Below are 26,921 nucleotides of genomic sequence, written 5' to 3'. Positions count from 1 at the left end.
GGAAGAGGTGCTGGGTGCGGGGCAGCTAAATTCCTGGGAGAGGAGCCACAGTGTGTAGGAGCCAGGTCCTGACATGTGACATCCAGGAACCAGGGCTTGCTTGGGGTGTGTACAAAGACTACAGTGGCCCTGAAGCTTAGCTTTCCAAAGGGCCAGTGATAAGACAGCCTGCCTTGTGCCCGGAGGCCAGCCTGGGGGGGTGGGTTTGTTGGCAGGGCCAGCCCAGCATCCTGCCTGAGACCCTCCAGTGTGGGAGCAGAGGCCTGTGCAGATCAGAATGTCCTTGCACACAGCCTCACTCTTGGCCCCATGAGCAGTGAGGGGTGTATTCAAGAAAAAGGGTGAGTTGAGGATGGGGGCTTTGCTGAGGGTGTACTGGCAGACGGGTGGGAGGGAGGGCAGTCAGGTGGAGGACGCAGGGAGCAGTTGGGATTACAACCTGGGCTGGTGATACCCTTTCAGGCCTCCCAAGTCCCGTGTGGCCACAAGGGCTCTCTATGACCCTAGGCTTTCATAATTCCTTCACCTCAGTTTCCCTGTCTGTGCCCACCACCTCAATCTATATGAGTCAAGTTAAGCTAGGAAGGGCAATGAACTCCAGTTTACCCAGGTGGTAACTGGTTGTGCCTTGGTGAGTGGAGCAAGCTATCTGCTAGAGAATCACAGGTAGGCCATCACAGGGTGGGTGGGGTCCCAGGTCACCGTGCAGCCTCAACCTCCTTGACTGCAGCCCTAGCCTCCGCCTGGTGCTCTACCAGCACTGGTCCCTCCATGACAGCCTGTGCAACACATGCTACACTGCAGCCAGGTTCAAGCTCTGGTCTGTGCATGGGCAGAAGAGGCTCCAGGAGTTCCTTGCAGACATGGGGTGAGTAACTGCCTTTGCCCAGAGTCTCCCACCCCACAATCTCCAAGGGAAAAGCCCTTCTCCTTCATTGTGACTGACTTCGTCTTCATTTCAACTGCTGCTTGTTTCTGTCATAAGTTACTCACTGAGTTCCCAGAATGTTCTCTGAAGGCCCAGGCGGAGAAGTCGCTTATGAGACACTAGGACCCCTGCAAGGGTTCTCTCTAACGTGTTGGTGTTTCAGCAATCTCAATTTGAACCCAGATCCCTCATGTGACCAGTGCTTTCTGTCTTTCCAGCCTCCCCTTGAAGCAAGTGAAACAGAAGTTTCAGTCCATGGATATCTCTTTAAAGGAAAATTTGCGGGAGATGATTGAAGAGTCTGCGAATAAATTTGGGTAAACACATTTTCATATATTAAGCTTTGTTAAAGCTTTAGCTTTAACCACATTTCTAAAATAATGCAAAAACAAAACAAAACAAAAAAAAAACAGTACACAAATGAACACGAGCTATTGAGCCTTTCCCGAAGTTTTGAGTTCTCTTTAAGTTAAAAATAAGTTTTCATAAAATGCCCAAAAGATCTAGAATCCTTATATCCTGGGGCTGAAGTGCAAATGTTTGAGGTTGACACAGCCTGTCCCTCACCGGCCACACGAAATGGGCCTGGGAAGAGCCCACTGGCACCAGGTCAAGGCAAGCTCTGCCCACCCAGGTTCTCTAGGCCCACTGGGGGACCTGTGCCTGGCTACCCCAGCATCCTGGGGCATGGAAGACAACCACATACCATCACCCAGCCCAAAAGTTATTGCTCTGCCCCCAGTCAGCTGAGCAGCTTTGGACAAGGCTCTCAGTGTCCCAGGTTGCAGGGCTGTTATGTCAGGCCTTCTAACCCCTTCCAGCCTCTGGTCAGAATGGCTATACTGCAATGTTGGCAGGGGAGAGAGGAACAGCAGCACATCTGCTCACCTGGCCTGGCTCACTCACAACTTGAGGACACTTCCATGCGCACGTAGGGTGACAGCCATGTCTCTTCCTCCCGTTGCAGGATGAAGGACATGCGCGTACAGACTTTCAGCATTCATTTTGGCTTCAAGCATAAGTTCCTGGCCAGTGATGTCGTCTTTGCCACCATGTCGCTGATGGAGAGCCCTGAGAAGGACAGCTCAGGGACAGATAACTTCATCCAGGCTCTGGACAGTCTTTCCAGGTAGTAGCTGTGGCCGTGGCCTCCACTGCCCTCAGCTTCACACTGCCCAAGGAGGCAGGTCTCGGGGAACTCCAAGGTGTAGGGCTGACAGCATCCTGCAGAAACTGCTGAAGTTTAAATTGAAATCACAGTGCACCAGAGCCAGGCAGGTGGGAGCGTGCGTGCAATGTATGTCCTTCCCATCCTCATTATATGTATTTTCTCAAATCTTTTTCATCTTTTTTCTTTTTGATTTTAAAATTTTTCTTTTTCAACTCTTAAGGCATTATTTGTGGTGTTTATTCATTCTTAGGTTTCTTTTAGTTCAGTCATTTCTCATTTCCATTTTTTGTGCTTCATTTTTCTTTTATTTCTAAGTTTTTCTTATCTCACTTCCCAAGATGTCTTATATTATATTTTAATGTCTTTTAGTTCAGTTTGAAATAAGACATTACAGTTTTGATCATTTGGGGGCATATCTTTCTAGTGTACTTCCATCGTCAATAGGGATACTATCCTGCTCCTTATTCTCTTTTTTCTAATAGTAACTTTAAGAGTATTTGACCTTAATACTCATTGTTGCTCATTTTTTTTAGTGAATTTAGTTACCTCAACTTTTTAGGAGGAGGCGTGTTTCAGACAGCTTTTCTAAGTTCAGAGAGCTGCCACTGTTGCTTTTGTTTAGTGTTAAAAAATGTAGGAGTCTGCTTTCTGGGGTTTCCTGATCCTGTTTCTAGCATGCTTTTTAAAAACAGCTTTGCCGAGCTGTAATATATACGTAATATAATTCACCCATAAAGTGTACAATTTAATGGCTTTTCGTATACAAAGTTGTGCAAGCATCATTACTGTATAATTTTAGAACATTTTCATTGTCCCAGAAAGAAACCCTGCTCCCCTTAGCCATCACCTCCCAAATCCTCCATCTCTCCCAGCCTTGGGCAACCATTAATCTACTTTCTGTCTCCATAGATTTGCTACCCTGGACATTTCATATCAGTGGAATCTGACAGTATGCTGTTCTTTACGAACTGGCTTTTTTCACTTAGAAAAATGTTTTCAAGTTTCATCCATTTTATACCATGTGTCAGGATTTTCTTTCTTTTTTTCAAATAATATTCTATTACAGGGATATACCACATTTTATTAATTCATCAGTTGGTGGACATGTAGGTATCTGCCTTTTGACTATTGTGAATATTACTGCCATAAACATATACAGATAAGTTTCATTTCTCCTGGATATATGTCTGCAAATGGAATTGTTCAGTCATGCGGTAATTCTGTTTAACCTTTTGAATAACTGCCAGGCTGTTTTCCAAAACAGCTACACCATTTTACACTCTTACCAGCAGTGTTTGAGATGTGAGTTTGAATTTCTCAACATCTTGTCTGTCTTTTTGATTACGGCCATCCTAGTGGGTATGAAGTTGTATCTCATTGTGGTTTTGATCTGCATTTTCTTGATGGCTAATGATGTTGAACAGCTTTTTGTATGCCTATTAGCCATTTGTATGTCTTGTTTGGAGAATTGTCTATTCAAGTCTTTTTTCCATTTTTAAATTGGTTTGTCTTTGAATTGTAAGAAACGTTCATTATCAGATACATGATTTGCAAATATTTTCTCTCATTCTGTGGGTTGCCTTTTCAATTTCTTGATGTTCCTCTTTGAAGCACAAAAGTTTTTAATTTTGATGAAGTCTAAATTATCTAATTTTTCTTTTGTTTCTTGTGCTTTTGGTGTCATATCTAAGAAACCATTGCCTAATCCAAGGTCATGAAGATTTACACCTATGCTTCCTTTAAGAGTTTTATAATTTTGGCCTTTACATTAGGTATATAATTTATTTAAAGCTAATTTTTGTGTCCGGTGACAGGAAGGGGTCCAACTTTTTTCGTATGTGACATCCAATTGTTCTAACATCATTTGTTGAAAAGACTTCTTTCCCCCATTGAATTATTTTGGCACCCATATTGAAAATCAGTTGACTGTAAATGTGGAAATTTATTTCTAGACTCTCAATTCTAGTCTATCAAATTCATATGTCAATACTTCCAGCAGTACCACAGTTTTGATTATTATAGCTTTATAGCAAATGGTGGCTACTCTGGGTTCCTCGGATTTCTGTGAATTTTAGAATCAGCTTGTCATTTCTGCAAAGAAGTCAGATTGTACTGAGTCTGTAGATCAATTTGAGGAGCATTGCTATCTTAACAATATTAAGTCTTCTATTCTATAAACACGGATGGTTTTTCATTTACTTAGATCCGCTTTAATTTCTTTCAATAATGTTTTGTAGTTATCAGAGAATAACTTTGTACTTCTTACATGTTAAACTTATTCCTATATATTTTATTCTTTTTGATGCAATTATAAGTGGACTTTTTTATTTTATTTTTTGTTTGCTCATTACTACTACAGAGAAATACAATTAATTTTTGTATATTGATCTCATATCCTGTAATATTGCTTACCTGGTTTATTAGTTCCAGTAGTTTTTTAGTAGATTCTTTAGGATTTTCCATATACAAAATCATTTCTTCTGCAAATAGAGGTGGTTTTACTTCTCCTTTCCCAGTCTAACTGCCTTATGTTTCATTTTCTTGCCTGATTGCCCTGGCTAGAACCTCCACTAAATCCCAGAGTGTTTTCATTAGTACCTTCACTTTCCTTTGCTATTTTGTCTCTATCTTGCTCAGTTTTGATTTCATTCTCAGAGAGGGGCTCAGTGTGGAAAGGATTTCTGGCCCATTGGGTGGGACTCCCAGGGGTTGACTGCCCTGGCCTCCTAGTCTTTCCCACACCCCTTGCCCGTTACCACTGCCCCTTTTACTTTATTCTGGTCCCTTGTACCTTACCATGGGGCCTTGCGCTTACTAGCTCTTGGATAAGGCAAAACTCCTCTCAGTTTTGGCCAGCATTCCCCATTTGCCTGGAGTTTTCATCATTCTTACGTGTTGCTGCGTCTCTGCTCCCTCCCACACTGATGCTGACAGTACACCAGTCTTGTGGCCAGTTGATGATCCGTTCCTACCTGCTTATATTTGGGGATTTGTGGTGTTCTCTCATTTCCTCATTGTGTTGTAAATGTGAATCCTGGGTTTTGGGTTTTGCAGTCGAGTTGCTCTATTTTTATCTGGAAATATGGGGAAATTCGAAAACTACTACCAACTGCTGCTGCCTTCGTCCCAGGGTTGACGCACCAGTTTTAGACATTGTCTACTGACTTCCTGCTATGACAAAAAAACATCTTCCCACTTTTGTGCCCCTTTTGTGTTACAGTTTACCGCTATTTTTAGCTCCTTTATAACTTCAGTATACTTACGTCTTCTACTACCAGTGTCTTCTGTCTCCTTACTTAGTAAGAGAATGATATCAGCATCCCTACTTTTCTTCCCCATACCTCCCAGTTTCCGAAAGCTATGATTTTACATTTTCAAGGTTGATAACACTTAATTTTGGATTAGAGAATGTGAGTCTTCTTATCTTTGGCTATAGGTTGATTCTAAAAGAGGAAAATCAATGAATAGTGTTAACTTCATTGTGCTACTAAAATATTCCAAAGTCAATAATAAGCAGTGATTACATTATATTCTGGTACAGCTCTTTGCTTTTCCTGGAGCTCTTAAGTGTCTCCTTTTATCATACCAAGTTTTTTTCTCAGCTCCTTCCACCAAGTGTTCCCTGAGTCTCTTTTTTCCATGAGAGCCTGGAACTCTCTATCTTTTGACTCCAGCTTGGACTTGCATCTCCCTAGGCTGTCATGGACCACTCTTAACTGCACCCTGGTTTAGGGCCAGCATTTCTTGGGATCCTCATCTTTTTTCTTTTTTTACTCACTCAGTTTACTAGAACTCATTTCTCAAGTAACTTAAAGAAAGGGCACATGTGAGGTACTCAGAACTTTCTGAGTTCTTACACATCTAACAATATCTATTTTACCCTCATCTGATTGCTGGTTTAACTCGTACAGAATTCAAGATTGAAGGTAATTTCCTGTTGAATGTGGATTCCATTGCTCCCCATTCTTTCAGCAGCCAGTGGTGCAAATGAGAAGTCTGAGCCATTTTGGTTCTGTTTCCTTGTAAATGCATGCCCACCCCACCTGAAGAAGCTTTCAGAATCTTTTCTTTAATTCTCAATGTTCTAGATTTTCACAGTGATATGTCTAGTGTAGATCTTGTTTCATATATTATGCTGAGTTCTCAGGTGAGTCCTTTCAATCCGAGTCTATGCATCTTTAAGCTTGAGAATGCTTTTGTGCTGTTTCTTTACTACCCTCCCCCTACACACACATACATCTGTTTTTTATTTTCTTTCCAGACTTCCTAGAACAAAGCTCTGTCTCTTATTTTTGCCTTATATTTCTACATCTTTGTCTTGTTATTGATGTTAAGGAAGCTTTTATTAACTTTATACTGTTGCCCTTAAAAGTGAATTTTTTATTTTTTGCAATCATTTTACTTTCCACAAACACTTCCTAGTTTGTGATGGTTCCTTTTTCATCTCATCCTGTTCTTGATTCACAAATGTATTAGTTGCCCAAATCTCTCTGAAGATACTAGAGTTTATTTTAAGTTTTCTAGTGTTCTCCAAGTTATCTGTGTCCTCCAGGGTCATTTTTCCAGGCCCCAGGTGTTTCTCAAATGTCTGGTGGTCTTTCACATTCAGGAGGGGGGCTATGGAGCCCTGGGTCTCTGGGTACAGCCTGCTAGCCAGAAGGCATTGCTTCATCTTGATGGGTAGGGAGCTAATGTGACACTTGGGGACCATCGCCTTCTAGGTGCAGAGGCTTCGCTTGAAGACCTCACTTCTCCACAAGGGTTCATTTTAATGGACTCAGAGAGGAACCCTCCTTTTTGCAGGGTTAGGGTAAAAATCCATCTGTCGGGTGCTGGGGTTCCTAGTCTTCCCCCATCCCTCGCCTAGGCTTCTCCTCTGTCAGAACCCTCCAGGCAACTTCCAGGGTCTGCTGGGCAGGATCTTCTCCCTTTGATGGCTTTTAGTCCCCTGCCTTATGACACCAGCACCCCTTCCCACCTCTCATGTCCATTGCTATGGGTTTATACATTTCTCACGTGAAAGGGAGGGTGAGAAATAAACTATCACCCCACACCCCTTCCTGACCCAGAAACCAAGCATTCTCTTTGACTCTGTGCTGAAGCCGTGTGTTTACCATGTTATAGGAGTAACCTGGACAAGCTGTATCTCGGCCTGGAGCTCGCCAAGAGGCAGCTGCGAGCTACACAGCAGACCATTGCCAGCTGCCTCTGCACCAACCTCGTCATCTCCCAGGGGCCTTTCCTCTACTGCTCCCTCATGGAGGTCAGGCTTCCTAGGACTATGGGCAGGCACCCGACCACACCTGCTGGTGGCACCATCTGACCGTCTGTCTCCTCCCCGCAGGGCACTCCAGACGTCATGCTGTTCTCTAAGCCAGCATCCCTAAGCCTGCTCAGCAGACACCTACTCAAGTCCTTTGTGTGTTCGGTGAGGAGCTGGTGGGTGGGTGCTGGAAGGCAGATGCTTAAGACAGCACTTAGACTGGGCACTAGAAGCTAGTCTTGGGATGCCAGTGACTGTTCTCCAGCTGCGGGGTCTGGGCAAACCTTTCCCTTTTTCTGAGCTGACTCCTAGGAATCTCCCAGTTCCTGCAAGCTCACTCACCATCCTGGTCACTCGGATGAGTAGGGAGGGGCCTCACGGAGTATGTGGGGCTGGGAGTCATGTTTCGCTGTCACAAATCAGGGGAAGATGTTGGTTGGAGCACAGACTCACTTCCCAGCAAAAGTTTGTTTCCTGGGCTGGCTCCCTTTTCTGCATGTGGTTCTGACTTCCCTATGGCCTAACACCCTTCTTTGCCTTGGTCCAGGACACCCCCTCAACTCAGCCGGCATTTGGGCTGGGTCCCCACCCCGATAATGTCAGCTCTGGTTTAGTCGAGGAAAGGTTGATCTCACACATTTCAGCTATCAAAGTCTTACTTTGCTTCCAGGGTGAGAGTTTACACTGGGGGCTACTTTAGACAAAATGTGGAATAGGGGGTTGACATTATCTCATGCTACTGAACTGACCAATAAAATAATTATCTGAGTGTTATGTGAAGATAGTCAAGTAATGACAAAAGGTGTAATAGAGACAAAACATGAGTTCTGAAGTCACCTAGGCTGAGTTTAAATCTCAGCCTCCTCGTTTACCAGTTATGTGACACGAGGTCAATTATTTGACCTCTGAGCCTCAGTTTCCCCATCTGTAGAACAGGAGAATGAATACCTACTTCATAGATCCATTTATTAGATGTGTATTAAGCATCACTACCTGCCAGGTTCTGCTGTTGCAGGGTGACCAACCGTCCCAGTTTGTGTCTTAGGATGCCCTTCAATCCTGGATAGTTAGTCACCTTCGTTGTGGTATGTGGGTGCTGTGGGCACAGCAGTGAAGGCAACACTCGAGTCTCCATAGCAAGGAAGCACACATACTGGCAAGAGGGACAGACAAGGAATGAGTACATACATTTTCAGGTGGTGGCACACACTGTGGAGAAGATGAAGCAGGATGAGGGAGAAGGTCTTGGATGGGGAGGGCCTCCTGAAAGAGCTGATAACTACGTCAGAACCTAAAGGAGGCGAGGGAGGTAACAGCTAAGAGGCAGTGGGGCTGTGACCAGCAGCACGAAAGGAATTTGGGGTGGCCTCGTTGGGGCTTGTGTGGGCTTAAGCATCTCTTCTGGTGAAATGGAGCTCCAGGAGCGTTTGGAGGCAGAACAGTGGGTGTTATCACAGTCCTGGGTACTGAGGGCTGCACTCACCCTGCAGGGCCATGACTGAGGGAGTGTTTTGCCTCCACAGACGAAGAACCGGCGCTGCAAGCTGCTGCCCTTGGTGATGGCCGCCCCACTGAATGTGGAGCAGGGCACAGTGACTGTGGTGGGCGTCCCCCCAGAGACTGACAGCTCAGACAAAAAGAAGTGAGCCAGGTTCCGTGTGTCCCGGAAGTTTGGGGGGTGTAGGGGTGTCAATGGCCCATGAGGCCTGCTGAGTTGGGTGGGATTTGCCCTCAAGACTACACCAAGGACAGCCTCTTCTTCCGCAAGGCAGGGCTCTGAGGGCTTCAGTCCACGGTCAGCAGGTTAGCCACTCTCCTTTTATACTTTTGGGCTGTTTCTAGCTCTCCGATATTAATAATGTGCCAGTGAGTTTGAGAATGCACAGGCTCATCTTGCACTTCTGAGAAGCTTCTCTCACCATCTTCTAAACATCTTTCTGGCCCTTCTCTGCATCATCAGTGCTCTGTTCTTGCCCTCCTCCTGCAGCAGGTTTGGCTTTCCTCCTGCCCACTCGGTCCAGATATGGTGTCGGCTAGCAGGCAGAGCACTAGGGGCCCCCTGCTGCCCCTCCATGCTCCACATAGCTGGAGAATCTGGTGACTAATCCCAGGGGCTGCCTATCACCGTCCTTGGATGTCTGCCTCCAAGGTGCAATTAGTGCCCTGGGTCCAGTGCTCCCCATCAGGTCCCATAAGGCAACCTTGAACAGTTGCTGAGTTGTAGCAGGCAGCAGGACACTGCCACCCAGCTTTCTGGGGGGGCAGCTTGGGGGCCTGAAGACCACCCAATGCTCTGTACCCCTCATTTTTCCCAATAAGCCTTTGTTGGCCTCTGCCATGGAAGACACTGGTCCTGGATCCAGATCAATCCTAGCTCCGCGGTCATGAGCTTTGACCTCCTTCAGTGTCTGCAAAGGCCATTTATTATCAAATTGGGAGAAACAATGGACCTTTTTAAGACAAGTGCTTCTGTGTTACGAGGCTGCTCTCCAAAACTCTGCCATGGGTCTTCAATTCATGGCCGTGCAAGTCAGAGCTGGCCATGAGCTTCTGGCCTGGGTTTCCAAGGTGGCCAGCAAGCACTTCCCCTTTGGGTCACCACAGTCAGCTGTGTCCTCACCCCAGCTGTCAGTTTATCATCGTACATCATATGCGTAACCATTCTGGTTAACGTTAGCTCTAATCAGTGCACACAGTCTCATGTGAGAGTTGCCATGGAGGCTTGAAGCACACGCCCTTTCACTGCTAGCCCTTACCTGCCGTGGCCCTGATCCCACAGGGGATGTACTCTAGATTGTCTCCCTGCTACCCTGTGCTCCTTCCTCCTGTCCTTGCTGGGCTGAATTCCAGTCACATGCCACAGCCTGGCCTTGCAGCCTCCTCCCAGTCCTACCCTTCTGTGTGTGACCTGGTCTCATCTGAGACTCCTGTCACAGCATGGCTCCCACCAAGCCTCTGCCTCTCACCTGCCACAGCTGCCAGCATGGTGCCAGGCCTGAGGGAGGCTACAGTCAGGGCCCTGGGCATGAAGCCCTGGGGAGTACAGAAGGATATTCATGCCCCAAGGGCTGAGAAGGGCTCAGCCAGGTACAGGTGAGGGGCAGCAATAAGAGGCAGTGACTGTCCAGAGAGTGATGCTGAGGCCTCAGAGGGCAGTGGCCCAGGAGGGGTATAAGTGCTGACGGGTAGAAGCAGCAGCTGGGGTAGAGTCTGGGCCACCTCCAATGTTTGTCCTGGGGACATGAGAAGGGTCTATCGTAGTGACTGGGCCCCCAGTGTGCCTATTATGTGTCCACAGCTTTTTTGGGCGGGCATTTGAGAAGGCAGCAGAGGGCACCAACTCCCGGACACTACACAATTATTTCGACCTCTCAGGTAAGAGTCTGCTGCATTAAGGTCCCTTCAAAATCAGCGCTGGCCTTGGAACCAGGGAAGCTGACATCATGAGAGGTACCCCACCAGCAGCCCTCATGTCCTCCTGGAACCAGCCCTGGGCCTGGCTGCTCTAGGCATGCCTCGGGCCCTGCACCTCCTGTCTGGACCCTGACAGGCTCCCAGGGTTGGCCCTCAGAGAGGGAACAGGTGTTGCCCAGGGAGCCATAGGCCTGGCTCTGGCCTTGCAATCCATCCCTTGAGACCACTTCACCAACAAGCCTGGAGGACTAGCCACTAGGGCGTCAAGGGCCCAGCCCCATCCATCAGGGTCACCTGCCCCTACTGTAGGTTGTAGAAACAGCAGGGTCTGTGACAACCCAAGGGTACCACCTTCCTGGCTATGCTGGCCACCACTTTAGGCCAGCAGCTCTTGTCTGTTGTTGTGAGGGGTCCCACCTTAGACTGCCACGTGGTCCTGCATGATGGCTCAGGTACTGTCTCCATCCTTATGTTACATGAGTCCAAAGAATGGAAGAGCCCTGCCCAGGTGGTGGCTTTGGGGGAACCACACCTGCAGGCCAGCCAGCACCCCCCACACCACCCTGCATTTTCTCTAGCCACCAGCATGGAACATGCTTACATTTGGCCATATTTGCTTTTAATTCTTGCTGACAAATTTAAAGTAAAACAGACATGTTGAGACTTCACCCTTGTATTAGTCTGCTCGGGTTGCCATTAACACATATCGCAGACTGGGGGGTTTAAACAAATTTATTTCTCATCATTCTGGAGGCTAGAAATCAGATCAAAGAGTCCACGGGGTCAGTTTCTTTTAAGGCCTGTCTCCTTGGCTTGTAGATGGTCATGTTCCCACTATGTCTTCACATGGTTGTCCCTCTGTGTCCAGATCTCTTCCAGCCAGATTGGTTTAGGACCGACCCTTACTGCCTAATTTAACCTAATCGCCTTTTTTAAAAGCTCCATCTCCAAATAGTCACCTTCTCAGGGAGAGGTTGGCACTGGCTGGCCTGCAGGATGTCCCGCCTCCTCCACACAGGGAGGGTTTGTAGGCTGAGAGCTGCTAGGCCTCTCTTGTGAGTAGAGAAGATGGTCAGAAGGCAGAGGGACCTGTGGCCAGCACTGCCTAGGCAAGCTGGCCTTAGAGCTCCAGGTGCTATGACCCTTGGCACAGACAGCTGACAGGACCAGGCTAGCTTAGTTTTGCCATCTAATGAGAGCCCATGTGCTTGTCTGAGCCTGATGGCCCCCCAGAGATGGGGCAGTTTGTATTGTGTCCCCCTTCTACGGAAGAGGACACTGAAGCTGAGGGACTTACCAGAGCAGGACTGAAGGCTGGCCTCCTGCCTGACCTCAGGGCCTCTATAACCCACTGTGGGGTAGCACTCTATTCATCAGGGTGGGAAGTCCCATCTGTCTAGGACTGCAGTGGTCTGAGTCATCATATCCCCTGTGTACCCTGTGTTGCCTGTCACTGCTGGTCCCCTGGCTACCTAGAGAGGCCTCCCCACGGACCATAGCCCCAGCCTTACCAATAGAGCAGTTGACAGTTTCTGAGAATTAAATACAGAGGGATGGAGAAGTATAACCTCTTAGCCCAGAATATTCCAGGCCATCAAGTAGCTAAGCCCATTTTGGAATGTGCTGGAGGGTTCCAGCCCTGGATGGTTGGGAAGAGGGAGTTAATGTGCCCTGACTTGTTTTTCTCACTTCTTCACTCCCATCCCTACTCCTCCCATCTCACAAGATGTTTTTCTTTCATTATTGCAGTAATTGAACTGAAAGCGGAGGATCGGAGCAAGTTTTTGGACGGGCTCATTTCCCTCCTGTCCTGAGGGTTAGTGTGGGGGCAGGGTAGGGGTGGCCCTGCTGCAGAGCCTGTGCTGAAGTCCCTCCCGATGCCCTGCAGTGGTCCCCCTGCTTTTTCCCTCCCCCAGGCTTTTACTTGGGTCTTGGACCAGAATGAGGCTCCTGAAGAGATTTGGGGCCAACACATTTTTCCCAAGGATGTCTGTCCCTGGGCTGGCGGCAGTGCCACAATGGGGCATTTTTGAGGGAGCTTAATTGCATTAAGCTCCTGGGACCCCTTCAAAAATAGCTGACACTTGCCACACCATGGGCTGGGCATCAGCGAGGGACACACAGGCCTCCTGGCATTGCTGGTAACAAGGGCACCCCTAGGGGGCCACCTGGAGCCTCTCACAGCCTCTAGTCAGGCCCTGGGCTGGAGCCCACAGGGACATCTATCCAGGCTCTAGTATGCTTGACTTTTGAGAAAGCAAAGTTGTTGGCAGCTACTCAGCTGGGAATTATAAAATGTCTGCTCTACCCGGGCCTGCACCAGCATGCAGCTATAACTGACAGTCCTCTGTGACACTGGACGCCTCTCCATTCAGGGCTTTCCGCACTATCCAACATGGCAACTCTTGAGGGGCCACTCGATAAACAAGCCACATCTGACCAGGTTAGGAGGCCTGCTCGGTGTCTAATGACCACTTCTCAGCACAGGGCCCCCCACACAGGGAATGCCCATGCCCAGCCCTGCATCTCCCTGAGCCTGGGCTGGGGCCACTGCTATGGCAGATGGTCCTGTCAAGGCAGCGTAGTGGGTACCCTCATGCCAGCCCAGATCCTCCTGCTCTACCGTCCATGGTGAGCTGGAAGCTGTGAGGGCAGGCTCCCTTCCCCCGTTGGAGCCCTTTAGGCTCTCCTGAGAACAGCATAGGGGGCTTCAGGGACCCCCACAGATCCTCAGGTTGGGCTGGGGCACACATGGCCCTTGTTGGGGAGGGCCTCTGGGGTTAGGCCTTTAGGGTCTTCAGTGAGGTCTGTTGGGTACCTCATCAGGCTGTGCCTATTTCCTCATCGGGAAGGAGACTGACACCCCTTGGACAACAAGTACTAAACCTCAGCACAGGGCCTTAAGGTGGGGGCAGAGGTATAAGTTTATGACCCAAATCAAAGGTTACAAGTGGGGCTCTTGGGCAGCCCCTCTCCTGCAGCCTGCTCAATGATGATGCCAGCGCTGCTATGTGTCCTGCCACCAAAACAGGGTGCAGGGTGGGCCAGCTGGGAAGGGAGAGGAGCAGTTTGCTGGGGGGTCAGGAGGAAATGCTCCAGGCGAGGGGAGCATCACCATGGAGCTGAGGCTGGGCAAGCGTGAAGCCTTCGGAGGTTCTTAAGTGGACAACAGCCTGGACCTGGCCAGTGGGGTATAGTGAAGACGGCAGGCACCTTGGTGTCTCTGGGGTGGCCCTCTCTCTGTGAGTGGTGGAGGCTACTCAGAAGCAAGCCCAGTGTATCAGAGGCCCAGATGGTATGTTTACTCTGGGGAGACATCAGAATTGCTTGATATTTATTTTTTTTCTTTTTTTCTTTTACAGAGTTTGATTTCTTCAGAAATGACCTTCTCCTTATTTATATTAACCACATTTTATTTAGTTTGTAAGTTATGGACATAGTTTTTTAGATTCAGGGGACAGTGATTTTTAATGGAATAAAATGCTTATTTTAGGTTTGGTGCCCCAATCTTTGCTCTATTTACAGGGCTAGTGCTTGGTTGTACCCTGAGTCTTCTCTGGGTCCAGAGCAGCCTTGATACTGGCCCCTGGGCACCCCCAGGGCCCAGCAGGAAATGAACACCCTCGTTGTGGGGAGAGATGACAATGGGCAGAGGCAGGGCCCCTGAGCACCTGAACCTATGCATAGCATGTGCACTGACTACTGCCTGGCAATGCCAGCCAGGACCTGGCTTTGTCTGCCCTCCCACCACTTCCTCCTATCTGCCTGGCTCTGGCAGCATCTCAAGATCACCCTCTGGATGGTGCCCCCACCAGACCGTGCCCTCCACAGCTGTCATCTCACCCTTTAGCATCTACCTGTCTAAGCACCCCCAGCCCCACAGGCACACAACAGGTACCGCCAGGCTACTGGGCAAGGTCCCAAGCCAGGAAGGGCAGGGCAGGAGACACTGTGCCCCCGAGGTCAATTTCACTTGTGTCTTGGTCACGGAAGGTCTGAGCTGGATGGGACCTCGATCTCCAAAGTCTTCAGAGCAGTGAGAGTTCTCAGGAGAGCCATCAGCTAGCCCAGAGCATGATCTAGAGGCAAGAATGCTCCCTGTCCCCATCCATTCCTGCCCTTTGGGGAGGAGCTGTTCTCACAAGTGGCAGAGGCTGTCTGTGGCCACCACCTGGAGCATGGGTATCGGGAAGCAGACAAGCCGCCTTGGGTTGTGGGCAGGAGGGAGCATAGTGGTTTGGCAGGCTTTAAGTTGATGGGCTCTTTCTGGGTTTTACCCCCATCAACTTAAAGCGGTGGGTAGGGCCAGGTCTCAAGTCCTTGGGAAGGGGTAGTGGGCATAGTGGGGTCGGCTATATTGGTGGCCAACTCTTCTCTCTTGACCTCTGGCAGTGGAGTCTACCCCTGCTCTTCCTGGCGTGGGTCAGGCAGCAGTAGCCTGGCTCCCCAGGGTCCTCAAGCTGCCCACCCTATCTGTTTACAAAAGCTAGGGCTAAACAGCTACCCTTCAGAATCCTAGCTGATCCCTGGGGCCTGAAGGAGTCAGAGAGTTCTGGGCTTATGTGGGATGCAGCCTGCGTTCCTGGCCAAATGCCCTATACCCAGCACTAGCTGGCCCCAGCAGCCAGGAGTAGCAATGCAAAAACCAGGATCACATACTCCTGCACTTAGAGACTGTTCTTAGTCCCTTCTGCACATGCCAGGCAGGGTTGCCATGGGGGGCTACTGAGTACCTCTGTGCCATGGGCTCATCCCATTGTTGGGCTGTCAGGCCACCAGTCGTTTTAGCCTCCCTGGAAGTCCCATTCAACTGGTTCTGCTACTGCCACCCTGAGTCCCTCTGAGCCCATGTCCTGGGGTTCTCAAGCCCCGGCCACGGCCCCCACCTTCAAGGAACCTGGCCAAGCCTGAGAGACTCCTTGCCACTGGATGTGGCCCAGGCATTTCTGGACAGGGCTCCTGAGGCCGAGGTCGGTGACAATGCCAAGCCTTTCTGCTGGCTGGGTTTGAAGTGCCTCCCTGCATCTCCCCTACTCCCATCCACTGTTCTCTTCTGCCCTGGCCTTTGGGAAAAGGTAAAAATGCATTCAAAGTACCTAGAACAGGGTTGGCAGTAATAAGCTCTAACAGCTCTGGTTTGCTCTACCTTCCTGGGACCCCCACCCTCAGGTGCCTGGCCAGGAACAACATGGCCCCCAGGCGTCCCACTCAGGAAGAAGGTCACAGGGTGCTCCCTGCAGGTGCTGGCACAGGCGCTAAAGGTTAGCACAAGTCTGAGGTGGCTGCCAGGCCAGTACAGTAGGCACAGGACCTACACAGCCACCCAAAGATTGGCAGAAGAGCCAGGACAGGGGCTGGAGGCAAGCCCAGGCACTCTCCAGACAACTGGCTCTGAGGCCTCTCCATGGCAACATGCTTGTGGACCTAGCTCTGCTGGAACACAGCACACATCCTGGAATTGCCCCTGTTCCCGCTTCACTGTCAGAAAGGGCCCTTTTCTGACATGATGTACAGATCTATAGCCGTTTAATAAGACCTAGAGATAGGTGAGCCAAGGAGGCAGGTGGAAAATACCTAGCCTGTGGAGCCCAGCAGCCTAGCAGCCTACCCTCAGCACTTCCTGTATTCCAAGCCCCCACGCACTGTCTTGGGAGGGGGTGGGTCCAACCTGCATCCTCTGCTGGGGTCTCCCTCCCCCTTTCCTCCCATGACTCAGCAGAGGCTCTTCTAACTACAGGGCTCACCTTCCTGGGATTTAGTGACCTGTGGCTGTTTCCCACCTAGCAGGAAAAGTGATCAAGTGGCAGGAAGGACCCAAGAAGCCAGATGTGGGAGAGTACCCACAGGAGCCTTTTAAACAGGAGTCCTTGGGTGGGTGGGTGAATGGGGGCTACTGGGCATAGGCATGACTGGACAGAGAACAGGACACAGATGGGAGGGTATTCAAACCATTTACTAAGCAAATTTTTACCCCTCCCCCAAGATATGAAGGAGGGCAGGGCCCCAGCCCCACACTCAGGATCTGAGTGTGCCCATAAGCCTCCCTTGGAGAGCTGCTGGGGTAAAGGAGGTAGGTCCAGGCCAAGTCTTTTGGTCCCCCTGGGCTCAGACCTCGCTGATGGGGTAAAGGCCAGCTGTACGCATCCTTCAGGCAACTCAGCTGAAGGTCCTGGGCCCACCGTCTGCCCCTCTGGATTTAGCAGGAGCCGCTGGAAAGTACGGCGGCATCCCAGACTTCGAGGACGAGAGAAGTGGCATCTTTAGTCCAGTGCCCACACAACAAAGGAACCCGCGCCATTCCCACGTCGGAACCAGCACTCCGCACAGAGAACAGAACCGAGCGAGTCCTCCTAAGTGCATGTCGCCTGTTCAGGGCAGGGCAGGGCCTGGCGAGTGGCAATTGGAGTGGACAGGCTTCAGGCACTGGCAGGGTCCCGTCGGTGGCGTGCGTGCTGGCGCAGAGCTGGGCATTCCACGGAGCTTGTGCGTGGCGCGGCCCAAAGCAGGCATCCGTCCGTGCGGGACTCCCTGGCCAGTCCGGCTCCGGGGCACGACTGGCGCGAGGGGCCTCGCGGTGCCCGGCGCCTTCAGACGTAGTTCTTCTTGTCATAGTCGCCGCCGGCCCCGGGCCGCCGAGGCGCCGAATACTTGACAGGGAAGCTGAGGTCCGGGCGGCCAGCACAGACCCAGGCGCCGCAGCACACAAGGCCCCCGCCGCACATGAGCAGCGCCGAGGCCGCCCAGCCTATGTACAGCGCCGCGCCCAGCTCGTATTTCTGCGACATGGGTACGGTCGGGTCGTAAAACTCGCGGACCACGATGTTGGCGAACCAACAGAGCGGCACGAGTGCCAGTAACCCGCAGAGCGAGTAGAGTGCGCCGCCCGTGAGAGCCACGCGCGCCTTGCCAGGACCGGGGGCCACGCAGGTCGTGCACTGCGCGCCTGCCAGGGTCACGAAGAGGGCGACCAGCGCCAGCAGTACGGCGCCCACGGTGAGCGCCCGCGCCGCCTGCACCTCGGTGCTCAGCGCCAGCACTGAGTCGTACACCTTGCATTGCATGTGCCCCGTGCTCTGCACCACACACGACATCCACAGCCCCTTCCAGGTGGTCTGCGCCGTCACGATGTTGTGGTCCAAGAAGGCGGTCACCTGCCACATAGGCAGCCCACATGCCAGGATCAGGCCCACCCATCCCACCAGGCACAGCACCAGGCCGAGGATCTCCAGAGCCGCCGACCCCATGGCTGGAGGTGAGACGCGCGCCCGAAAGCCCCGGGACCGGGGGGTGAGGGGGCGGGGGCGGCGATACCTCGGATGAGCAAGTCGGCGCCCTGCACGGACCCTGGTACCCGCGCGCCGGGCTCACCGCCCTCGGTCCACTGCCCCAGCAGTCTGCAGCACACCCTTGGGTCTGCCAGCGCCTCCGGGGGGCTTCCTATTTGAAGGTTCGTGGGGCGGACTCTACCCCTCGGCCCGGCCCCCCAGCCCCAAGCAGCCAATCCGCGCGCGGGCCAGCGGCTCGCAGCCAATCATGGCGACCCCTGGCAGCCGCAGTTTGGGAAAGAACTGCGCGTGGGATAGCAGAGGGCGCTGGTACAGCTAACCCCCGCCGCCTCCGTCGCCCCCAACCCCCCACCCACCGTTGCTCTAGTCGCTGCCAGCGCCTTCTACCTCCCTGTGTGTCCCCGCCTCGCCATTTAAGGAGCTGCATGATCCCCAACTTCCCCTGCAAGTTCCCCAAACAAGCCTGATGGTTCCTAACCGCGGGGCCAGCTCCACCGTTTCCTGGCCAAGGTCTGCCGGATCCCAGGGCGGGGGTGAGGGGTGGGGGGTGAGTGGCTCTCGTGGCCCCTTTTCCTGGGTTAGCCAAGCACATCTTGGTCTATTCCTCCAGGAAGCTCGCCCTGTAGTCCAAGCCCGACCCAGGCCCCTACTCAGCACCCTTACTGCAAGGTGCCCCTCTGAGTCCTGGCGGCGCTGTCTCTCCCACAGGCGGAGAGTCTGGGCAGGATTGTGCAGGTCAGGCTGGCCTCCAGCCTCGTCCAAGGCCCTGCCCAGAGCCACCGGCCTCCAAGCACTGCTTCCCTGGGGCCTGAGGCCCCAGCACAAAGCAAGCAGCACAGGAAACTTTCTATGGCCCTAGGAGACCCCTCAACTCTGCCCCTGCCTCCGGGACTTCCTAGACCTCCCAACCTTCCCAAAGGCCAATCCTCTTCCTGAGATGCTGCCCATCCCCCATCCTAGGAGGCAGGGGCAGAGTTGATCCTGCTCAGGCGACATCACTTCAGGAAGTCCCTAGTGCTCCCCAATGACACAGCACACCGGCTGTACTTTCAGGCGCAGCCGGTGGCGCCAGGCTCCAGGCCTACTCTGGCCCTCAGACAGGAGAGACACAAAGAGACAAAAGAGTCTGTGCTCTGTCTTCCCACCAGTAGCAGTGGTACCCTTGGCACTCCAGCCCCAAGGCCACCCTCCGGAAGCCAACTTGGAGTTTCCTGGCTGGGAGGAAGAGCCCCCATCCTTGTTGGAGGAGGGAGGCACGGGATTTCCGGGCATTCTTCTGCACAATGGCCCAGCCGTTTCTCAAAAGGCGCACTGGGATGGACACTGGGCCCCCCTGAGACTCAGGTGGGGTCAGTAGGCCCTGTAGCCCACAACCCCATGGGGGCACCAGCTCCTTTCTGGTACCCTCACCCCCACACTCCCTGTCGGCCCCTTTGTTTTCAGCAAAGTCTACTCCATCCTGGACTGGGGCCGCTGAGACTCCCATGCTTTCCTCTGGTCCAAGGTGCTTGGCTGTGATAGACAGGGCCCTCCACAGAGAAGGCCAGCCACAGCCATGGGAGCTTCGATAAATCTGACCCTCCTGAGCCCTGGTTCCTTCCTCCTCAGGTGGCTCTGAGATAAGGCCAATACCCTGTTGCCTCAGCATGACGAGAGGCCTGAGAGAAGTTTGCTGGGCCCTGTGGGTGAGGATGGGGTGTGGAGGGAAGCTCGACTCCCTTCCTTTCCCCCATCTCACCTCCCTCCATCAAGGACCACTTCCTCCTCCCAGCCACCACCTGACTGGCTGCAGACCTGTGGGCCTCACCCCCTCCACCCCGTAGACCCTCCTGGACATCCCCTCCACCATCTACTCCGGAGGGCCCAGTCATACCACCTATCCACTCCCTCCATCCTGCTCCCTCCAACCCGAGTCCAGGGACCTTGCCCAGGGTCCCCATACCACACACCACACTGCTGTCTTCCCAGGATGACTGCCCTGGCTTCCTCCGCCGTCTAGGCTCCACCTTTGCCCATTTGGGCTGTTCTCCTCAGGGCAGCTGGGCCATCCTGGCAGGCCCCTCCCCTGGCTCACACTCTGCCTAAAACCCTCCATGGCTCTCGCTGCCTATGAACAAAGTGCTGACATCTGGGAGTGGCCTAGGATTACTTGTGCCTGGCTGCATTGGGCCTGGCCAGTTCAGCAGCACACCATAAACCACCCAGACTTGCCCAACTCTGGTCCCTCAGGCTGGTCTGTCTCTCACCCATGGCCTCTTCTGCCTGCAGTGCATGTGCTTTGGCTTGGAGCCGGCTCATCTGCTGCATTGTGTTGCTGAAGTCACTTCCTCTCAGAGGCCTTTCTACCCCCATACTCCAGCCTTGCTCCTAGAGGTCTAAGCTAGAACTTTCTGTCTGCTCTTGTTGGTTTTCCCCACCAGTATCCAGGAACAAGCCTCAACACAGCAGCCATCTTCTGTCTGCTCTTGTTGGTTTTCCCCACCAGTATCCTCAACACAGCAGCCATCCTCATGCATCTGTCCTAGGTGGAGGACTGCCTGCTGCTCCTCCAGCCAGCTTGGAGCTGCAGCTACATGAAGATCACTCCTTTCACCTGCCTACCTGCCTCTCTTTCTTCATCACTTTGGGCCCAGCCCAGGACCTACCTCCAGCCTAGGACCTACCTCCAGCCTGGTACCCCATATTGCCCCCAGTGAGCCCGCCGTATCTTGGGGAGCTGCTAGAGGATTGTCAAGCTCCACCTCCCACAATCTGATTGCTACCTCGACATTACTGTAGAGGTTGCGGTCCCAGCCCACAGTGGAACCAGAGCCACCAAAGAAAGGCCCAGTTCACACCCAGGAAGAGCATGAAGACAACCCACCCTTCCTTCCATTCAGAAGGGTCTCTTGACTACCTGCTGTCTCTGGTGGAGCACAACTCAGGAATCTCCTGCCCTCCACCAGTAACTGGGTAGGGCCATTTCAGGTGTGCCGATAGCCTGGGGGAAAGAGACGGCAGTGTGGCACTGAATGATGGTCTCTTTGAGAAACTGACAATTCAGCCAAGATCGAGGGAAGAAGTTCATGCAAGAGCCCAAAGGTAGGAAGGGGCAAAGTGCCTGAGGGGCAGACAGAGGCCCATGTGACCAATGTCACATGGTGGGGCTGCAAGCCAGGTTCAAAGGGGATCTGGGGCTGGGTAGGAATGTTAATCCCTGATCTCTGAAGAAGGGCTCACTGGCCAGCATGCCAGCCAAGGCCACCTGCTCATCTACAGCCATTGTTCTCTTTCTCAGGGGAAGTGCAGCAGGATCTCATTAATTGTGTGAGGGAAAGGTCTGAGTCAGCAGAAAAGCAGTTATCTTGAGCAACTGCTGGCTGACCCTGCATAAAGGTGATCCGGTGACCTTCCAAAGACAATTTAAATTTAGGCTCCATATTCCAGGAGATTGGGTTTTGAGAAGCTCCTAGTTAAGCAATTTTATTTCAGGGGAAGTGAAAAACAGTATTTCTTCTATTTTTCAGCTTTGAAACAGTTAAGGATGTCTTCCTCCAATGTGGCAAATGTTTCTTGGAACAAGCCACTACTCCAAGAGGCTGCTTGGGTCCTTAGTGTCACCTGGCCCTGCTCTGGGGGCATGTGGTGCCCTGAGTGGGAGGGGCACCACCTGCACTGATGTGCAGAACAGGCTTTGACAAACAGCCAGTGAATTCACAATTCAGACTAGTGAGTTGGCCTCTCCTTGCCTTAGTTTCACCATTGGTTGCAAAACTCTTCATGGTGAAGACTGCAAGGTTGGAAGGGAGGCCATCTCTGATCCTGGGTCCTCTGCTGCCATTCCTGAACTCCCTCCAGGTTTCCAAGACATCCTTCCTGGCTTTCTTGACCTTCACAGCTCATCTGACTACAGTCTGGTCCTTGAGAGTGGGCACCACTGGCTGTTTGTCAGAATTGGAGGGCACTGTGGCTTTACCTTCCCCAGTAAGTAGGGAGGTGGGGGCAGGGAGCTCTGGTTGACAGGGCCCCAGGATCCTAGAGACTCCTGTGTCTTCATGGACTGCATCAGATTGTGGTCTCTGTGTGGTGCAAACCCCCATCTAGGAGCCTAGGGGAAGCTAGCCATGGTTCTGTGAAATAACAGTGCCCTTGCTGCCCCTCCATCCCTCATGCCTATACTGCCTCCATGGCCTCTCTCCCAATTCCTGCCTTCTAAGATTCCTTCCTTCTCTGAATTTCATAACAATTTTATGCCCTTTTCACCTAAAATCAAAGAGTAATTCGGGATCCTCATATTTTATGTAGCATCATATTATAAACATGTCCCTACTTTGTTAAAAACATCCTCTTGATTATCTTTGTTTCTAACTTCCTGGAAGATGGCCTTGAGAATTGGACAGAGCCAGGATGGAATCATCAGTCTCTGCCACTCCCAGGGTGGGGCGAAGCATGACCAGGGCAATCTGGAGACGATAATGCGCTTGACATCAAAGGGTTGTCAAGGGGCTTAGTGGACAGCACTTCTTGGCTCAAGGTGGACACTGGATTAACGTTAATGATGATGACTTCTGGTTATGCAACCATCTCTCAAGACATAGTCTTATAAATGATAATTTTTCTGTTATAAATAATGCTGCTATGAATGTCATTATTTATAAGCCTTAGCATTTTGGATGATTTTCTCAGGAAAAATTCCTCAAAGTAAAATTTTTGGCTCACGCCCAGGAGGTTGTATCAGTGACCCCTTATGTGAGTATGAATTTTCACTGCCTATCACCAGCACTGGGTATTTACAGTTTTAAGCTTACCAATTGAATAGGTAGAAAATAGTATCCTACTTTAATCTGCATTTCTTTGAACAGTAATGAGGTTAAATTTTCTTTCCCAATTCATAAAGCTCATTTTTTTTTCCTCTTTGGAGAATTGTCCATGTACCCACATAGAGCATTGATGTTTTTCTCACTTTATCTGTTGGAAACAGCACATCCTATGATTATCACATCTAAACAAGAGAAAGAATGTAGACTGAAAAAAGAGGAGAGCCTCGGGAAACATGGGATTGCAACAAAAGATCTAACATCCATGTCATTGGAGGAGAAGAGAAAGAAGGTAGGGTTAAAAAAAAAAAAGTACTCAAATAATATCTGGAAATGTCCTAAAATTAGCAAAAAGGAAAGGAAGAGCCTATAGATTCAAGGTGTTGCCCAAACCCTAAACAGGGTGAACCCAAAGAAATCCACACCAAGACACATCATAATTAAAGTTCTGACAACCAAAGACAAAAGAAAATATCGAAAGGAGCCAGAATAAAAAGGACACTTCACCTATAGGGGGAAAACAAGTCAAACAGCTGAAGGTTTCTCATCAGAAACCATGGAGACCAAAGAATAGCACTTTGTTTTAAGTGCTAGAAGAAAAAAATGTCAACCCAGAATTCTATATCTAGTAAATGTATTCTTCAGAAATGAAGGAGAAAAAAATATATTCTCCTAAGGCAAACTAAGAGAATTTGTCATCAGTAGATGTGCTGTAAAGAATGGTTAAAAGATGTTTCTTAAACAGAAAGGAAATGATGAAAGGAGGAATCTTTGAACAGCAAGAAGGAAGAAAGAACATGATAAGCCAAATCTTGCTAAGTACAATAGACTTACCTTCTCCTCTTGAGTTTTCTAAATTATGTTTGATGGTTAAAACAAAAATTATTACACTGCCTAAAGTTGCTCTCAGTGTAGATAGAGGAAATATCTAAGATAATTATAATATGAATAGGGGAGGGTAATGGGACATAAAGGGAGATATCTTTTCTATACTTCACTCTAAATGGTAAAATGTGGGCACCAGTAGACTTTGATGAGTTATGCTTATGTAATGTAATCCTAGAGCAACCACTAAAAAGCTATACAAAGAGATACACTTAAACATGCTATAGATCCAAATAGAATTCTACAAGATGTCCAATTAAACCACAGGAAGGTAGGAAAAAGTAAACAAACAAGAAAATAGAGAACAAACAAACAGAAAACAAAAATAAAGTGTCAGACTTATGCCTTACCATATCAATAATTGCACTAAATGTAAGTGCTCTAAATAGGACAATTAAACAACAGAGATTGGTTGAGTAGACATAAAAACATGACCCAAATACATGCTATTTAAAAGAAACTCACTCAAATACAATGACATGCGTAGGTTGAAAGCAAAAGGATAGGAAAAGATATACTACATAAACAAATAAACGTAGGAGTTACTGTATTAATATCAGATCAAGTAGACTTCATTAAGAAATGTACCAGGGACAGAAAAAGATATTATAATGATGAAAATGTCAACGCACCGAAAAGACAGAGCAATTCTAAATGTGTCTGCGCCAAACAACAGAGCTGGAAAATAAGTGAAGCAAAAACTGACAATTATAGTTGAAGTTTCAACACTTCTTTCTCAGCAACTGATAGAACAACTAGACAAAAGATCAGAAAGAAGATGGAAGAACTCAACAACACCATCGAACAACAGGTCTAATCAATATTTATATAACAGTACCCAATATATATAATGATAGGAGTATAAGACAACAGCAGAATACACATCCTTCTCAAGTGCCCAGAGAACCTATGCCAAGACGGACCATATTCTGGGCAACAAACCTCAAAATCAATGAAAGTAAAAGTTGGTTCTTTGAAAAGTCAACACAATTAAAACTTGGTTAAATAAATGTTTTTTTTAAAAGGAGAAGACAAATTACTGAAATCAGGAATGAAAGATGAGATATCACTAATGATATCTTGTTAATAATAAAAGTGATTATAAGGGAATACTATGAACAATTGTGTGCCAACAAAGTAGATACCTAGATGAAATGGACAAATTCTTAGAAACACAAACTACCAAACCTGAGTTAAGAAGAAACAGAAAATCTGAATAAATCTATAACAAGTAAAGAGATTGAGTTAGTCATTTAAAAAACTTCCAACGAAGAAAAGTCCAGGACCAGATGGCTTCACTAGTAAATTCTACCAAGTGTTAAAAGAACTAACACTGATCAGTTTTAAATAGAAGAGGGAGGAACACTTCCTAACTCACTCTGAGGCCAGAATTGCCCTGATCCAAAGTCGGACAAAGACATCACAAGAAAACTACAACCGGTAACTCTTATGAATAGAGATGTAAAAATACTCAACAATATATTAGCAAACTGAATCCAACAACATATAAAAAAAGACTATGCATGACCAAATGCGATTTATTCCAGGAATGTAAAATTGTTTTAATATCCAAAAATCAACTAATGTAGTACACCATATCGAAAGAATCAAGAACAAAAACAATATGATCATCTCAATAGACACAGAATAAGCACTTAAATTCAACATCCTTTCTTGTTAAAAACACACAGCAAACTAGGAATAGAAGGGCTCTTCTTCCATCTAATAAAGGACATCTATGAAAAACTCACAGTTAACATCATATTAATGATGAAAGACTGGACACTTTCCCCCTAAGATAAGGAACAAGACAAGGATGTCTGCACTCACTACTTTTATTTAATTGTATTGGGGGTTTTAAACAGAGCAATTTGACAAGAAAAGAATTAGAAGGCCAAGATTGTAAAGGAAGAAGTGAAACTATCACCATTTATAGATGAAATGATATTGTATACACAAAATCCTCAAGAATCTACTATAATTTTATTAGAATTAAACAAATTTATCAAGAGTATAAGGTTAACACACAAAAACAATTGTTTCTATACACTAGCAATGAACAATGTAAAAATAAAATTAAGAAAACAATTACATTTATAATAGTATTGAAAAGAATAAGATACTTTAAAAGAATAAATAAAATACTTAGGACTTTAACAAAATAAGTGAGAAACTTGTACATTGTAAATAGTAAACATTGTTGAAAGAAGTTAAATAAGACCTAAATAAATAGAAAGATATATCATGATAGATAGATCGAAACACTTACTACTGTTAAGATGGCAATGCTCCCTAAATTGATCTAGAAATTCAACAAAATCCCTATCAAAATCTCAGATGGCTTTTTGGCAGAAATTGACAAAGTGACCTTAAAATTAATATTGAAATTCAAGGGATCCAAAATAACCAAAATGATTTTGAAAAAGAAATTTAAAACTGATTTCAAAACTTACTACAAAGTTACACTAATTAAAACAGTGTGGCACTAATAGAAGGCTAGACATGTAGACCGAGAGAATAGAATTGAGAGTCCAGGAAAAAAAACCCTCATATTTATGGTCAATTGATTTTTGGCAAGGGCAAATGAATGAAGTTGGACCTCTTACTGATATCATACAGAAATTTTAACTGCAAATAGATCATATACCTGATTCTTAGAAGAAAACATAGGAATAAATATTTGTGTCCTTAGGTTAGGCAAAGCCTTCTTAGAGAAAACACCAAAAGCACAAATGTCAAAAGAAAAAAACTAGATTAATTGGATATAATCAAAATTTAAAACTTCTGTGCTTAACAGGATGGCATCAAGAAAGTGTAAAGACACATACAAGGAATATTACTAAGCCATAAGAAAAGATGAAATACTGCCATCTGCAACAACATGGATGGATCTTGAGATAATCATGCTAAGTGAAATAAATCAGACAGAAAATGTAGAAAACTACATGATATCACTCATATGTGGGATATAACTCTAAAAGCAGCAAACAAACATGACAGAGACTTATGGACATGGACAGTAGATTAGTGGTTACCAGATGGAAGTGGGGAAGGGAGGAGGTAAATGGGGGTAAAAGGGGTCAAATATTTGATGACGGAAGAAAATCTAACTTTGGATGTTGAACACACTCAGTATGTATATATATTTGATGACGGAAGAAAATCTAACTTTGGATGT

General features: G+C 48.6%; 2 protein-coding genes across 4 annotated transcripts in view; one reads left to right on the top strand and one right to left on the bottom strand.

Annotated features, from left to right (window-relative positions):
* The window catches only part of CDC45 (cell division cycle 45), a 34,027-nt gene extending 19,757 nt beyond the window's left edge, over positions 1–14,270 (top strand). For all 3 annotated transcript variants that reach the window (XM_025049175.1, XM_025049176.1, XM_006915241.3), the window contains 9 exons: positions 737–868; positions 1,147–1,245; positions 1,896–2,057; positions 7,224–7,362; positions 7,444–7,527; positions 8,886–9,004; positions 10,661–10,737; positions 12,526–12,592; positions 14,139–14,270. In XM_025049175.1, coding sequence (XP_024904943.1) covers positions 737–868; positions 1,147–1,245; positions 1,896–2,057; positions 7,224–7,362; positions 7,444–7,527; positions 8,886–9,004; positions 10,661–10,737; positions 12,526–12,590 — 877 coding nt within the window. In that variant the 3' untranslated portion in view covers positions 12,591–12,592; positions 14,139–14,270. The remainder of the gene's footprint in view (positions 1–736; positions 869–1,146; positions 1,246–1,895; positions 2,058–7,223; positions 7,363–7,443; positions 7,528–8,885; positions 9,005–10,660; positions 10,738–12,525; positions 12,593–14,138) is intronic.
* Positions 14,271–17,363: 3,093 nt separating this feature from the next.
* CLDN5 (claudin 5) lies at positions 17,364–18,032 on the bottom strand. Its single transcript, XM_006915240.1, has one exon. The coding sequence runs from the start codon at positions 18,018–18,020 to the stop codon at positions 17,364–17,366; it is 657 nt and encodes a 218-aa protein (XP_006915302.1). The 5' UTR covers positions 18,021–18,032.
* Between the last annotated feature and the right edge of the window lie 8,889 nt (positions 18,033–26,921).

The sequence above is a fragment of the Pteropus alecto genome, unplaced genomic scaffold (genome assembly GCF_000325575.1).
Source record: "Pteropus alecto unplaced genomic scaffold, ASM32557v1 scaffold135, whole genome shotgun sequence".
NCBI lineage: Eukaryota > Metazoa > Chordata > Mammalia > Chiroptera > Pteropodidae > Pteropus > Pteropus alecto.
Note: the sequence above shows the minus strand (reverse complement) of the source record. Positions and strands in the feature narration are given on the sequence as shown.

Bases quoted from the DNA above. Each gene is read 5' to 3' on its own strand.
- CLDN5 (XM_006915240.1), bottom strand. From the start codon at position 18,020: ATGGGGTCGGCGGCTCTGGAGATCCTCGGCCTGGTGCTGTGCCTGGTG.